Source organism: Opisthocomus hoazin, chromosome W, assembly GCF_030867145.1.
Source record: "Opisthocomus hoazin isolate bOpiHoa1 chromosome W, bOpiHoa1.hap1, whole genome shotgun sequence".
Taxonomy (NCBI): Eukaryota; Metazoa; Chordata; class Aves; order Opisthocomiformes; family Opisthocomidae; genus Opisthocomus; species Opisthocomus hoazin.
In genome coordinates, this window is record NC_134453.1 from 47,132,833 (window position 1) to 47,149,042 (window position 16,210).

The 16,210-nt window shown below is 52.5% G+C and overlaps 1 protein-coding gene across 7 annotated transcripts in view; it reads left to right on the forward strand.

The window, feature by feature from the left end:
- The window catches only part of LOC142365534 (tyrosine-protein kinase Fer-like), a 226,937-nt gene that overhangs the window by 14,859 nt on the left and 195,868 nt on the right, over positions 1-16,210 (forward strand). For 5 of the 7 annotated variants that reach the window (XM_075446347.1, XM_075446348.1, XM_075446349.1 and 2 more), the window contains 2 exons: positions 350-523; positions 9,011-9,110. In XM_075446347.1, coding sequence (XP_075302462.1) covers positions 350-523; positions 9,011-9,110 — 274 coding nt within the window. The remainder of the gene's footprint in view (positions 1-349; positions 524-9,010; positions 9,111-16,210) is intronic. The other 2 variants (XM_075446351.1, XM_075446353.1) reach the window with 1 other exon arrangement.

The following is a 16,210-nucleotide window of genomic DNA, read 5'->3' on the forward strand; positions in this document are numbered from 1 at the left end:
AAGAGAACAAAGAACATGAGGACACAATTGTCAAAAGTGTTGAGGATGTAATCCAGAAAAGGCTGTACAGCTTTCATGGATGTTCAGAAGTACTAAAACACTGCTGAAATGTGACCATGCAATACTATATTTTTTCTCTGATACTTTTTTTTATTAATAAGTTCGAGGGATGGTTTTGCTGTAGCAGAAAGAACTTTTTTAGATCTCAAGATTTGGGTAACTTGAAAAATAAAATTACTAAATTGTTTTACAGTGATGCATTTTCCACACAATTCCTGTTCATCATTTGGTTATTTGTAAGCCAGAATAAGTAACTACTTTTCTGCCTTTTTTTTTTTTTTTTTAATAGTCTTGGTTGCTCATGGTGCAGCAAACAGAACAGCTGAGTAAAATAATGAAGACACATGCAGAGGATCTTAATTCTGGACCTTTGCATAGGCTTACAATAATGATCAAAGATAAACAGCAAGTGAAGAGGAGTTATGTAGGTGTTCATCAACAAATTGAAGCAGAGATGTACAAGGTATTTTATTCAACTGTCTTACAGATTTATTATAGTTTTGCTTAGAAAATTAAAGGTGCCTTTTTAGTTCTTCTGTTTTTGTGCTATGGTACAAGTGATGATATGTGATATGTAGACTGGGTCTAGTTTCAATTTTTGATACTTCCTCCACATTTTCTCTCTCCTGTTGCTGACAAGGCAGAGATTGAAAACGTTCTTCTGTATGAATTTATTTGGACAGACATGGCGAGTTGACCCCAGCCAGCAGCTAAGCACCATGTAGCCACTCATTGCTCCTGCCCCTAGTGGGATGGGGAAGAGAATAGGAAAAGCAAAAGCAGGAAAACTTGTGGGTCAAGATAAAGACAGCTTAACTGGTGGTGGTGGTGAGAAACAAATAAGTAACACAAAGGTGCTCATTCACTACCTCCCACAAGTAGACTGATGCCCAGCCAGTCTCCAGGCATTGGCTCCCTTCTCCAAATATCCCTCCATTCAGTTTTCATTGCTGAGCATCATGTTATATGGCGTGTAATATCCCTCTGGTCAGTTGAATCAACTGTCCTGGTTGTGTCCCCTCCCAACTTCTTGCCCACCCTTAGCCTACTCATTGGCAGAGCAGAGTGAGAAACAGAGAAGGCCTTGATGCTGTTCAAGCACTGTTCAGCAACAGCTAAAACACTGGTGTGTTTAACAACACTTGTAGTCACGTGGAGTATCAGGTTGCCGGAGGGGCAGTGCTGGTATTTGGGATGACCTGCGAGTGTGGAGTGCTTCTGATATGAGTGTAGGAGTGTGTTTCTGTTAATGAGTGCCAAGCTGGACTAGATAGTGGGTAGGAAGGCTCAGGATACAGGCCAGGGTATTGGAGTGTGGTGGGTTGACCTTGGCCACCGCTTCTTCCTCTCCTCATGCACTTCCCCTGCTCTGGCATGACGGCTCTCCCATGAGATACAGTCCTTCACCAATTGCTCCGATGAGGGCCTTTCCCACGGGCTGCAGTTCTTCAAGAACCGTTGCAGCATGGGCCCATACCATGGGGTACAGTCCTTCAGGAACAGACTGCTCCAGTGTGGGTCTGCAACAGACTGCAGTTCTTGCCAGGAGCCTGCTCCAGTGTAGATTGCTCTCTGGAGGCTGTAGCTTCCTTCAGGGTATACTATCTGCTGTGACATCTGAGGAGCTCCTGGAGAGAGTCCAGCGGAGGGCTACAAAGATGATGAGGGGCCTGGAGCATCTCTCCTACAAGGAAAGGCTGAGGGAGCTGGGCTTGTTTAGCCTGAAGAAGAGAAGGCTGAGAGGGGACCTAATAAATGTCTATAAATATCTTAAGGGTGGGTGTCAGGAGGATGGGGCCAGACTCTTTTCAGTGGTGTCCAGTGACAGGACAAGGGGCAATGGGCACAAACTGAGGCCCAGGAAGTTCCACCAGAACATGAGGAAGAACCTTTTCCCTCTGAGGGTGACGGAGCCCTGGCACAGGCTGCCCAGGGAGGTTGTGGAGTCTCCTTCTCTGGAGATATTCAAGACCCGCCTGGACGCGGTCCTGTGCAGTTTGCTGTAGGTGACCCTGCTTTGGCAGGGGGGTTGGACTAGATGACCCACAGAGGTCCCTTCCAACCCCTAACGTTCTGTGATTCTGTGACATGGGGTTCTCCACAGGCTGTAGTGTGTATATATGCTCTGACGCGGTCCTCCATGGGCTGCAGGAGGACAACCTGCCTCACTGTGGTCTTCACCACAGGCTGCAGGGGAATCTGTGCTCCAGTGCCTGGACCACCTCCTCCCCCTCCTTCTTCACTGACCTTGGCATCTGCAGGTTTTTCTCTTATGTGTGATGCGGTTGATATGCTGGAGGGCAGGGATGCCATCCAGAGGGACCTTGACAGGCTTGAGAGGTGGGCCCATGCGAACCTCATGAAGTTCAACAAGGCCAAGTGCAAGGTCCTGCACATGGGTCAGGGCAATCCCAAGCACAAATACAGTCTGGGCAGAGAATGGATTGAGAGCAGCCCTGAGGAGAAGGACTTGGGGATACTGGGGGATGAGAAGCTCAACATGACCCAGCAATGTGTGCTCGCAGCCCAGAAGGCCAACCGTATCCTGGGCTGCATCAAGAGAAGCATGGCCAGCAGGTCGAGCGAGGTGATTCTGCCCCTCTACTCTGCTCTCATGAGACCCCACCTGGAGTACTGTGTCCAGCTCTGGAACCCCCAACAAAGGAAGGACATGGATGTGTTGGAGCGGGTCCAGAAGAGGGCCACAAAGATGATCTGAGGGCTGGAGCACCTCTCCTATGAGGAAAAGCTGAGGGAGTTGGGGCTGTTCAGCCTCGAGAAGAGAAGGCTCCGGGAAGACCCTATAGCAGCCTTCCAGTACCTGAAGGGGGCCTACAGGAAACCTGGAGAGGGACTTTTTACAAGGGCCTGGAGTGATAGGACAAGGGGTAATGGCTTCAAACTGAAAGAGGGTAGGTTTAGGTTAGATATCACATAATCACAGAATGGTAGGGGTTGGAAGGGACCTCTGTGGGTCATCTAGTCCAAGCCACTTGCCAAAGCAGGGTCACCTACAGCAGGCTGCACAGGACCGTGTCCAGGTGGGTCTTGAATATCTCCAGAGAAGAAGACTCCACAACCTCCCTGGGCAGCCTGTTCCAGTGCTCCGTCACCCTCAGAGGGAAGAAGTTCTTCCTCATCTTCAGATGGAGCTTCCTCTGCTTCAGTTTGTGCCCATTGCCCCTTGTCCTGTCCCTGGGCACCACTGAAAAGAGTCTGGCTCCATCCTCCTGACACCCACCCTTAAGATATTTATAGACATTTATTAGGTCCCCTCTCAGCCACCTCTTCTCCAGGCTGAACAAGCCCAGCTCCCTCAGCCTTTCCTTGTAGGAGAGATGCTCCAGTCCCCTCATCATCCTCGTAGCCCTCCGCTGGACTCTCTCCAGTAGCTCCTCATCTTTCTTGAACTGGGGAGCCCAGAACTGGACAGAGTACTCCAGATGGGGCCTCACCAGGGCAGTGTAGAGGGGAAGGAGAACCTCCCTCGTCCTGCTGGCCACACTCCTCCTAATGCACCCCAGGACCCCATTGGCCTTCTTGGCAGCCAGGGCACACTGCTGGCTCATGGTCAACCTGTCATCCACCAGGACACCCAGGTCCCTCTCCACAGAGCTGTTCTCCAGCAGGTCCACCCCAAGCCTGTACTGATGCATGGGGTTGTTCCTCCCCAGGTGCAGGACCCTGCACTTGCCCTTGTTGAACCTCATCAGGTTCCTCTCTGCCCAGCTTTCCAGCCTATCCAGGTCACGCTGAATGGCAGCACAGCCTTCTGGTGTATCTACCACTCCTCCCAGTTTGGTGTCATCAGCAAACTTGCTGAGGGTACATTCTAACTCTTCATCCAGGTCGTTGATGAAGCAGTTGAACAAGGCTGGGCCCAGTACTGACCCCTGGGGGACACCACTAGTTACAGGCCTCCAGCTAGACTCAGTGCTGCTGATGACAACCCTCTGAGTTCTGCCATTCAGCCACTTCTCAGTCCACTTCACCGACCACTCATCCAGCCCACACTTCCTGAGCTTGCTTATGAGGATGTTATGGGAGACTGTGTCAAAAGCCTTGCTGAAGTCTAGGTAGACAACATCCACGGCTCTCCCCTCATCTACCCAGCCAGCCATGTCATCGTAGAAAGCTATCAGATTGGTCAGGCATGATTTCCCCTTGGTGAATCCATGCTGACTACTCCTGATAACCTTCTTTTCCTCCACTTGCTTGATGATGGCCTCCAGGATAAGCTGCTCCATCACCTTTCCCGGGATGGAGGTGAGGCTGACCGGCCTGTAGTTCCCTGGGTCCTCCTTCTTGCCCTTTTTGAAGACAGGAGTGACATTGGCCTTTCTCCAGTCCTCGGGCACCTCTCCTGTCCTCCAGGACCTCTCAAAGATGATGGAGAGTGGCTCAGCAATGACATCCGCCAGCTCCCTCAGCACTCGTGGGTGCATTCCATCGGGGCCCATGGATTTGTGGGCATCCAGGTCACTTAAGCGATCCCTCACACAGTCCTCCTCGACCAAGGGAAAGTCATCCTCTCTGTAGGCTTCTTCTCTTACCTCCGGGGCCTGGGATTCCTGAGGGCCTGCCTTGGCACTGAAGACGGAAGCAAAGAAGGCATTCAGTAGCTCTGCCTTCTCCGCATCCTCCGTCACCAGGACACCCGCCTCATTCAGCAGCGGCCCCACATTGTCCCTAGCCTTCCTTTTGCTGCTGATGTAGCTGAAGAAGCCCCTCTTGTTGTTTTGGACATCCCTTGCCAGCTTCAATTCCAGGTGAGCCTTGGCCTTCCTCGTCGCATCCCTGCATGCTCTCACCACGTTTCTGTACTCTTCCCAAGTTGGCCTGTCCCTCTTTCCACATTCCATGGACCTTTCTCTTCCACCTGATCTCCGCTAGAAGCTCCTTGTTCAACCATGCGGGTCTCCTGCCTCCTTTGCTCGATTTCTTTCTCAGGGGGATGCACCGCTCCTGAGCATGGAGGAAGTGACGTTTAAACAGTGACCAGCACTCATGGATCCCCCTGCCTTCGAGAGCCCTGGCCCACAGGATTCCTCCCAGTAGCTCCTTGAAGAGGGCAAAGTCAGCCCTCCTGAGGTCCAGGGTTTTGATCCTGCTTATCGCCCTGCTTCCTCCACGCAGGATCCTGAACTCGACCATTTCATGGTCACTGCAGCCGAGTCTACCTCCAACCTTCACATCCTCCACCAGTCCCTCCTTGTTTGTTAACAGGAGGTCCAGCAGCGCGCCTTTCCTTGTTGGTTCCTCCATCACTTGCATCAGAAAGTTATCATCGATGCTCTGTAGGAACCTCCTGGATTGCGCCTGCCTAGCTGTATGGTCTTCCCAGCTGATGTCAGGGTGGTTGAAGTCCCCCATGAGAACCAGGGCCTGTGACTGTGAGGCTGCTTGCAGCTGCCTGTAGAAGGCCTCATCAACTTCCTCCTCCTGGTCAGGTGGCCTGTAGCACACACCCACTGTAATGTCACCCGTGTAAGCCTGTCCCTTAATTCTAACCCACAGGCTCTCAACTCCTTCTTCATCTGCCCCCGGGTCAAGCTCAATGCATTCCAGTTGCTCCCTCACATACAGAGCAACTCCCCCACCTCTCCTTGTTGGCCTGTCTTTCCTAAAGAGTCTGTAGCCATCCATGACAGCATGCCAGTCATGCGAGTTGTCCCACCACGTTTCTGTGATGGCGACCAAGTCGTAGCCGTCCTGCTGCGTAATGGCTTCCAGCTCCTCCTGTTTATTGCCCATGCTACGTGCGTTGGTATAGACACACTTGAGCTGGGCTGTCAGTCTCACCCCTGACCCTGGCACGCCAAGCCTGGGCTCGTCCCTAGTGAGCTGGGCGATGTCCCCTTCCCCCTTCGAACCTAGTTTAAAGCCCTCTCAATGAGCCCCGCCAGCTCATGGCCAAGAATCCTTATTCCTCTCTGTGACAGCTGGACGCCGTCTGTCGCCAGCAGGCCCGGTGCTGTGTACGCCTCCCCGTCATCAAAGAAGCCAAATTCAACCGATGGCACCAGTCCCTGAGCCACCTGTTAACCAGGTGAGTTTTCCTGCCCCTTTCAGTGCTGTTCCCTGCCACTGATGGGATGGAGGAAAACACCACCTGCACCCCTGATCCCTCAACCAATCGCCCCAGTGCCCTGAAGTCCCTTTTGATGGCCTTGGGACTTCTCTCTGCGATCTCGTCCCCGCCAACCTGCATTACCAAGAGGGGTTAATAATCAGAAGGCCGCACCAGACCAGGGAGCTTCTTCGCAACATCCCTAACCCGGGCCCCAGGGAGGCAGCAGACTTCCCTGTGGGATGGGTCCGGTCGGCAGATCGGGCCCTCTGTTCCCCTCAGAAGGGAATCGCCTATGGCAATGACCCTCCTTTTTTTCTTAGCCGAGGCAGTCGTGATACGTGGGGCTGACTGACTCGTCCTGGGCAACCCCCTGGATGGAGCTTCACCTTCACCCACATCCTCTGCGGCCGGTCCCTCACGTTCCAGAGCCCCATGTCTGTTGCTTAAGGGCAACTGGGCAGGTGAGGGAGGCCGGGAGGGGATTCGCTTGCCCCCCCGAGCAGGGACCCGTTTCCATTCCCCCCATCTCTTCGGCCCCCTCTTTCTGCTCGGTGGCAAGAGGGTAGGGGGTTCTCTGCTTCTCGTGGAGCTGCCTCCTGCTGCCTCGGCCTCAGGGAGGGCAGGGTGCTGCCCCACCAGTCGATCTCCCTCTCACACTCCCGGATGCTCCTCAGCCTCTCCACGTCCTCCTTCAGCTCTGCCACCAGGCTGAGCAGGTCATTCACCTGCTCGCACCGAACACAGCCGTTGTCTCTGCTGTCCGCCGGTACGAGCGCCAGGCTCAGAGACCTGGACAGCTGCGTTCTTGCGCGGGGCCTCCGTCTGGGTCCCCACGCTCCTTCTAGCAAGAGCTTTACCACGGGTGGTAACCAGGGCTAGAATATCTCCTGGAAGGGCGATGCGCACTACTTGAGTTGCCAGGAGGGGGGGCTGCACCCTGCCCGCTCGCCTTCCCCGCGCCAACTGCCGCGCCGCTCCCCGGCTGCCGCGCCGCCTCTGTTTGCCGGCTCTGCTCGCCCGCGCTCCCTGGGAGCTGCTCTTATCCGTGAGGGGGTTTGGCCGCTGTCACACTCGGCTCCGCCCCCGCTGAGTCAGAGCTGCCGCTCCTCGGCACCTCCCGCTTTCCCGCTGGGGGGGGGGGGGCTGGGGTCTCCTCTCTCTCTCCCGGCGCTTTTTGCCGCCTCGCCGCTGCGGTTTGGCCACTGGAGAAAGGGTCCCTCGGCGCGAGCCTCTGCTCCAGAGCCCTTCGCCTTCAGTAGCTTCAAGATATAAGAAAGAAATTCTTCACCGTGAGGGTGGTGAGGCCCTGGAACAGATTGCCCAGAGAAGCTGTGGCTGCCCCCTCCCTGGCAGTGTTCAAGGCCAGGTTGGATGGGGCTTTGTGCAACCCGGTCTAGTGCAAGGTGTCCCTGCCTGTGGCAGGGGGATTGGAACCAGATGATCTTTAAGGTCCCTTCCAACCCAAACCATTCTGTGATTTTATGACTTCTTTTTTTTTTCCCCCACTCCTCTCTCTCAGATCCTGTGCAGCGTTTTTTACAGTTTCTTAAATATGTTATCACAGAGGTGCCATCTGTGTTGCTGATTGGCTCAGCTGTGGTCAGCAACGAGTCTCTTGTGGAGCCTGCTGGATCTGGCTGTGTCTGACATGGGGACAGCTCCATGTCTCTTCTCACAGAACCTACTCATGCCATATAAACCCAATACATGGAGGGACAGAGAGGCTGTGCCACTCATCAAGGGATCTGTGAATGTGCTTGTGAATCGTGTGGTGTGTGTACTTTCACTGGTGACCTTCAGTCCTTACCAGCCACAGAGGAGGAGGGGGACTTTGTTGTCTGTGCTTGTGTTTCGTGCGAGTCCTGGCTGTTAGTGGCAGTGCCTTGTCTTTGGCAGTCTTTGTAGCCCTCTGTGCCTGGGATGCACACTCAGTGTTGCTACTGATTGTATCTGCAAATGGAAAAGCAGAAGCTACATCCATTGCCCTGGGATGGAGATCCCCAGGTTTCTGGGCTGGGCTCTAGTGGCTTGGCAGAAGGAAGAAGGAATCCCTGGGCTCCAAAGTTGCTGGAGGCGGTGGCCACTTATAACCTCCCTTGACATCCTTGGGATTAGAGCTTTAAGAACTGTTGTTAATGAGTGCTCCTTAACTGTCCAGAATGTTTTGGGTGGAAGTGGGTTTCTAGTCCCTATTATAAAATATAAATCAAGTGTAAACCAAATATTAAGTGTGCAGGTAGAGCTGTTCAGGACCTTTTCTGTTACTTTTAGGATTAGTGGTGGAATAAAAACTGATGTCAGTCATCCTGCTGATGTTGAGAGTGCTGTGTCTAGGCAGTGAAGCTGACAGGTATCGGTTTCATTTGGGTGCTCTGGGGAAAGGTTAGTTGCAACTGTCAAAAATGAGGTCTGAAAAAAATCAATCTGCAAAGTCTGCTGAGAGATGGAAAAGCATCATTTCTTCCAGCAACATGGCTGGTGTTGAGGTGGAGATATAGAAGACCATATAGAGCTTTTTCATGTAGTGTGATCTTATTAAGAATCTTTTTAATCAAGTGGAAAAAAGTACTAAAATGTACTAATGTTTATGATAAACTGTTTCATAAACATTTGTTGTTACACTGTACTGCACTGATGCAAATAGGGAAACTGTTTCAGGCCTCAATTTCATCCCTTACATTTATTGGTTTAGTTTTTGTTATAGCAAGTAATAGCCTTTTAAGATGACCTCAAGCTAATGAAAAAATTTAATATGCTTATTTTGGAAAATAAATCCTGTAATTCTTTTTCACTAATGGCAAGACTGTTTGTAATGTTGAGGTTGAGTGTTTTTAACACACTTCATATTTGTTTTCTTAAATTTCTGTTTTCTTAAAGGTCACAAAGACAGAGTTGGAGAAACTAAAATCTAGCTATAGACAACTAATAAAAGAAGTAAATTCTGCCAAAGAAAGGTATAAAGAAGCTGTGGCTAAAGGTATGACTGACTTGTATTAATTTTATCTGTTTGTTATTGTGGTTTTAGAATGTACTAAAACTCTTACAGTGAAACAAGATAATGTTTTTATTTTAATCAACTCAGTTGATTGCAATATTAAAAAAAGTGTATGAAATAAGACAGGCTAATTGTCATCATATATACTTAATGGTACTGTTTTTGAAAATAAAAATAAATGATAGCCCTTATTTAAAATAAATGGTACCTCTGTTCTTTTAAACTTATCATTCCTTCAGTGGACACATTTGGAATGTAAAATTACTCAAATCAACTGTAATAGTGGTAAGTAGGTTGCAGCTCACAGCTGTCTCTCTGGCCGAGCCCAGAGAGTGGTGGTGAATGGAGTTAAATCCAGCTGGTGGCCAGTCACAAGTGGTGTTCCCCAGGGCTCAGTTTTGAGGCCAGTCTTGTTTAATATCTTTATCAATGATCTGGATGAAGGGATTGAGTGCTCCCTCAGTAAGTTTGCAGATGACACCAAGCTGGGCGGGAGTGTCCATCTGCTTGAGGGTAGGAAGGCTCTGCAGAGGGATCTGGACAGACTGGATCGATGGGCCGAGGCCAACTGTATGAGGTTCAACAAGGGCTGGGTCCTGCACTTCGGTCTCAATAACCCTATGCAATGCTACAGGCTTGGGGAGGAGTGGCTGGAAAGCTGCCTGGCAGAAAAGGCCCTGGGGGTACTGGTCGACAGCCGGCTGGACATGAGCCAGCAGTGTGCCCAGGTGGCCAAGAAGGCCAACGGCATCCTGGCTTGGATCAGGAATGGTGTGGCCAGCAGGAGCAGGGAGGGGATCGTGCCCCTGTACTCGGCCCCGGTGAGGCCGCACCTGGAGTACTGTGTTCAGTTTTGGGCCCCTCACTCCAAGAAGGACATGGAGGGGCTGGAGCGTGTCCAGAGAAGGGCAGCGAGGCTGGGGACGGGTCTGGAGAACAAGTCTGATGGGGAGCGGCTGAGGGAGCTGGGGCTGTTTAGTCTGGAGAAGAGGAGGCTGAGGGGGGACCTTCTCGCTCTCTACAGCTCCCTGACAGGAGGTTGTAGTGCAGCAGGTGTTGGTCTCTTCTCCCAGGTAACTAGCAATAGAATGAGAGGCGATGGCCTCAAGTTGTCTCAGGGGAGGTTTAGTTTGGATATTAGGAAAAATTTCTTTCCTGAAAGAGTGGTCAGGCCTTGGAACAGGCTGCCCAGGGAGGTGGCTGAGTCCCCATCCCTGGAGGTGTCTAAAAAACATGTAGATGTGGCACTTCGGGATATGGTTTAGTAGGCATTGTGGTGTTGGGGAGATGGCTGAACTCAATGATCTTAGAGGCCTTTTCCAACCTTAATGATTCTGTGGTCTACATTGTAGCTGCAGCCTGTTTGCATCCTGTGATCTTTTATGGTTGCTGGAGTGGCAGCGATGTTAATTCTTGACTCTTAGTAGAAGTGATCCAAACTGTTTCCCCTTAAGCAAAAGGGAGAAAAGAATTCATTGGTATGCTGGGATGTTTTAAAGCTCTTAAGGGAATGATGTGTCCAAATTGCATGTTTTTTGATTGCTGTTGATTTGTACTAATGATTACGTAAATGAGGGCCATTGTCCTCTTGTCTGTTCAAATATCTTATCAATGATTGGTGTTTATGTGCCTTTCTAAGATTTCTTTTATTTAAAGAAAATCAATTGGATGGCTGTATGTACATATAATTCCAAGATCCAACTTTACAGTTTGTGTGACTGCCTAAAATGGTACTTACTGTACCTTGCTTCTGTTGTACTATAATACATACTGCAGTATAATAGCTATTGGTGCCGAGAGAAAGATTGCTTCTTTCCAGATTTGTCCACAATTCTGGATGAAAACTGATAAATGAATGTGAGGGATGTTAAGAGCATGGCTTCCTCCTCCAGCTGCATCGGCCCAGGAAGTCATAAAATCACAGAATGGTTTGGGTTGGAAGGGACCTTAAAGATCATCTGGTTCCAATCCCCCTGCCACAGGCAGGGACACCTTGCACTAGACCGGGTTGCACAAAGCCCCATCCAACCTGGCCTTGAACACTGCCAGGGAGGGGGCAGCCACAGCTTCTCTGGGCAATCTGTTCCAGGGCCTCACCACCCTCACGGTGAAGAATTTCTTTCTTATATCTTGAAGCTACTGAAGGCGAAGGGCTCTGGAGCAGAGGCTCGCGCCGAGGGACCCTTTCTCCAGTGGCCAAACCGCAGCGGCGAGGCGGCAAAAAGCGCCGGAAGAGAGAGAGGAGCCCCCAGCCCCCCCCCCCCCAGCGGGAAAGCGGGAGGTGCCGAGGAGCGGCAGCTCTGACTCAGCGGGGGCGGAGCCGAGTGTGACAGCGGCCAAACCCCCTCACGGATAAGAGCAGCTCCCAGGGAGCGCGGGCGAGCAGAGCCGGCAAACAGAGGCGGCGCGGCAGCCGGGGAGCGGCGCGGCAGTTGGCGCGGGGAAGGCGAGCGGGCAGGGTGCAGCCCCCCCTCCTGGCAACTCAAGTAGTGCGCATCGCCCTTCCAGGAGATATTCTAGCCCTGGTTACCACCCGTGGTAAAGCTCTTGCTAGAAGGAGCGTGGGGACCCAGACGGAGGCCCCGCGCAAGAACGCAGCTGTCCAGGTCTCTGAGCCTGGCGCTCGTACCGGCGGACAGCAGAGACAACGGCTGTGTTCGGTGCGAGCAGGTGAATGACCTGCTCAGCCTGGTGGCAGAGCTGAAGGAGGACGTGGAGAGGCTGAGGAGCATCCGGGAGTGTGAGAGGGAGATCGACTGGTGGGGCCGCACCCTGCCCTCCCTGAGGCCGAGGCAGCAGGAGGCGGCTCCACGAGAAGCAGAGAACCCCCTACCCTCTTGCCACCGAGCAGAAAGAGGGGGCCGAAGAGATGGGGGGAATGGAAACGGGTCCCTGCTCGGGGGGGCAAGCGAATCCCCTCCCGGCCTCCCTCACCTGCCCAGTTGCCCTTAAGCAACAGACATGGGGCTCTGGAACGTGAGGGACCGGCCGCAGAGGATGTGGGTGAAGGTGAAGCTCCATCCAGGGGGTTGCCCAGGACGAGTCAGTCAGCCCCACGTATCACGACTGCCTCGGCTAAGAAAAAAAGGAGGGTCATTGCCATAGGCGATTCCCTTCTGAGGGGAACAGAGGGCCCGATCTGCCGACCGGACCCATCCCACAGGGCAGTCTGCTGCCTCCCTGGGGCCCGGGTTAGGGATGTTGCGAAGAAGCTTCCTGGTCTGGTGCGGCCTTCTGATTATTACCCCCTCTTGGTAATGCAGGTTGGCGGGGACGAGATCGCAGAGAGAAGTCCCAAGGCCATCAAAAGGGACTTCAGGGCACTGGGGAGACTGGTTGAGGGATCAGGGGCGCAGGTGGTGTTTTCCTCCATCCCATCAGTGGCAGGGAACAGCACTGAAAGGGGCAGGAAAATTCACCTGGTTAACAGGTGGCTCAGGGACTGGTGCCATCGGTTGAATTTGGCTTCTTTGATCATGGGGAGGTGTACACAGCACCGGGCCTGCTGGCGACAGGTGGAACTCAGCTATCACAAAGAGGAATAAGGATTCTTGGCCATGAGCTGGCGGGGCTCATTGAGAGGGCTTTAAACTAGGTTCAAAGGGGGAAGGGGACATCGCCCAGCTCACTAGGGACGAGCCCAGGCTTGGAGTGCCAGGGTCAGGGGTGAGACTGACAGCCCAGCTCAAGTGTGTCTATACCAACGCACGTAGCATAGGCAATAAACAGGAGGAGCTGGAAGCCATTACGCAGCAGGACGGCTACGACTTGGTCGCCATCACAGAAACGTGGTGGGACAACTCGCATGACTGGCATGCTGTCATGGATGGCTACAGACTCTTTAGGAAAGACAGGCCAACAAGGAGAGGTGGGGGAGTTGCTCTGTATGTGAGGGAGCAACTGGAATGCATTGAGCTTGACCCGGGGGCAGATGAAGAAGGAGTTGAGAGCTTATGGGTTAGAATTAAGGGACAGGCTCATAAGGGTGACATTATGTTGGGTGTGTGCTACAGGCCACCTGACCAGGAGGAGGAAGTTGATGAGGCCTTCTATAGGCAGCTGCAAGCAGCCTCACAGTCACAGGCCCTGGTTCTCATGGGGGACTTCAACCACCCTGACATCAGCTGGGAAGACCATACAGCTAGGCAGGCGCAACCCAGGAGGTTCCTACAGAGCATCGATGATAACTTTCTGATGCAAGTGGTGGAGGAACCAACAAGGAAAGGCGCGCTGCTGGACCTCGTGTTAACAAACAAGGAGGGACTGGTGGAGGATGTGAAGGTTGGAGGTAGACTCGGCTGCAGTGACCATGAAATGGTCGAGTTCAGGATCCTGCGTGGAGGAAGCAGGGCGATAAGCAGGATCAAAACCTTGGACCTCAGGAGGGCTGACTTTGGCCTCTTCAGGGAGCTACTGGGAGGAATCCCGTGGGCCAGGGCTCTCGAAGGCAGGGGGGTCCAAGAGTGCTGGTCACTGTTTAAACGTCACTTCCTCCATGCTCAGGAGCGGTGCATCCCCCTGAGAAAGAAATCGAGCAAAGGAGGCAGGAGACCCGCATGGTTAAACAAGGAGCTTCTAGCGGAGGTCAGGTGGAAGAGAAAGGTCCATGGAATGTGGAAAGAGGGGCAGGCCAACTTGGGAAGAGTACAGGAATGTGGTGAGAGCATGCAGGGATGCGACGAGGAAGGCCAAAGCCCACCTGGAATTGAAGCTGGCAAGGGATGTCAAAAACAACAAGAAGGGCTTCTTCAGCTACATCAGCAGCAAAAGGAAGCCTAGGGACAATGTGGGGCCGCTGCTGAATGAGGCGGGTGTCCTGGTGACGGAGGATGCGGAGAAGGCAGAGCTACTGAATGCCTTCTTTGCTTCAGTCTTCAGTGCCAAGGCAGGCCCTCAGGAATCCCAGGCGCCGGAGGTAAGAGAAGAAGCCTACAAAGAGGACGACTTTCCCTTGGTCGAGGAGGACTGTGTGAGGGATCGCTTAAGTGACCTGGATGCCCACAAATCCATGGGCCCCGATGGAATGCACCCACGAGTGCTGAGGGAGCTGGCGGATGTCATTGCTGAGCCGCTCTCCATCATCTTTGAGAGGTCCTGGAGGACAGGAGAGGTGCCCGAGGACTGGAGAAAGGCCAATGTCACTCCAATCTTCAAAAAGGGCAAGAAGGAGGACCCAGGGAACTACAGGCCGGTCAGCCTCACCTCCGTCCCGCGAAAGGGGATGGAGCAGCTTATCCTGGAGGCCATCATCAAGCAAGTGGAAGAAAAGAAGGTTATCAGGAGTAGTCAACATGGATTCACCAAGGGGAAATCATGCCTGACCAATCTGATAGCTTTCTACGATGGCATGACTGGCTGGGTAGATGAGGGGAGAGCCGTGGATGTTGTCTACCTAGACTTCAGCAAGGCTTTCGACACAGTCTCCCATAACATCCTCATAAGCAAGCTCAGGAAGTGTGGGCTGGATGAGTGGTCGGTGAGGTGGACTGAGAACTGGCTGAATGGCCGAACTCAGGGTTGTCATCAGCAGCACTGAGTCTAGCTGGAGGCTGGTAACTAGTGGTGTCCCCCAGGGGTCAGTACTGGGCCCAGCGTTGTTCAGCTTCTTCATCAACGATGTGGATGAAGAGTTAGAATGTACCCTCAGCAAATTTGCTGATGACACCAAACTGGGAGCTGTGGTAGATACACCAGCAGGTTGTGCTGCCATTCAGCGAGACCTGGACAGGCTGGAAAGCTGGGCAGAGAGGAACCTGATGAGGTTCAACAAGGGCAAGTGCAGGGTCCTGCACCTGGGGAGGAACAACCCCATGCACCAGTACAGGCTTGGGGTGGACCTGCTGGAGAGCAGCTCTGCGGAGAGGGACCTGGGTGTCCTGGTGGATGACAGGTTGACCATGAGCCAGCAGTGTGCCCTGGGTGCCAAGAAGGCCAATGGGGTCCTGGGGTGCATTAGGAGGAGTGTGGCCAGCAGGTCGAGGGAGGTTCTCCTCCCCCTCTACACTGCCCTGGTGAGGCCTCATCTGGAGTACTGTGTCCAGTTCTGGGCTCCCCAGTTCAAGAAAGATGAGGAGCTACTGGAGAGAGTCCAGCCCAGGGCTACAAGGATGGTGAGGGGGCTGGAGCATCTCTCCTATGAGGAGAGGCTGAGGGAGCTGGGCTTGTTCAGCCTGAAGAAGAGAAGGCTGCGAGGGGACCTAATAAATGCCTATAAATATCTGCAGGGTGGGTGTCAGGAGGATGGGGCCAGACTCTTTTCAGTGGTGCCCAGTGACAGGACAAGGGGCAATGGGCACAAACTGAGGAATAGGAAGTTCCACCTGAACATGAGGAAGAACTTCTTCCCTCTGAGGGTGACGGAGCCCTGGCCCAGGCTGCCCAGGGAGGTTGTGGAGTCTCCTTCTGTGGAGATGTCATTGAAAATCCGGGAATAAAACCTCATAACACCAATGTAGTGTTAAAAGGCAGGCATTCTTTATTGCAGCGCTGGATGCACGGGGGATAATTCCACCGAACGTGCATACCTTATACTTTTTCCATGCAGTTTATATAGATCAAAATATACATATTTATTAGGTTACATAACTTATCCCTTTCATATTAAAATCAGTTCCAAGAAGTCATTTCCATAGACTCCTCCCAGCTGCGCTTGCACAGTGCCTCCTGGTGGTGGTCGTCGGGGGTCCCAAGATGAAGGCTCATCCTCTTCATCACAGTGTTTGTTGATTGACTTTTGTTTCTGCGCAAACTCAGCTCTCTTCTGGCTCCCATCCACACAGTGGGGTCGTCTTGACTGGTTCTAGGAGACTTCTAGCCCCTATCAAAAACTGACCCCTTTGTATGGAGATGCAAGACTCTCTGCTTCAGTTAATTTACACAATAGATAGGTACTATAAATGCACCTGCAACTATTGGGTAATGCTAGTTCTATTAAAAATCCCCTTCACTACTGTTGTTTAACATTAATGGTTACCTAGAGACTGGACCCTCCGTTCCCAGACCTAATGTCCAGGTGGGTAGGGCTGTACCAGGAACATAGCAGCACTGTTCGTGTTTGTGGTTAACTGATTCTGTCTCCCTGG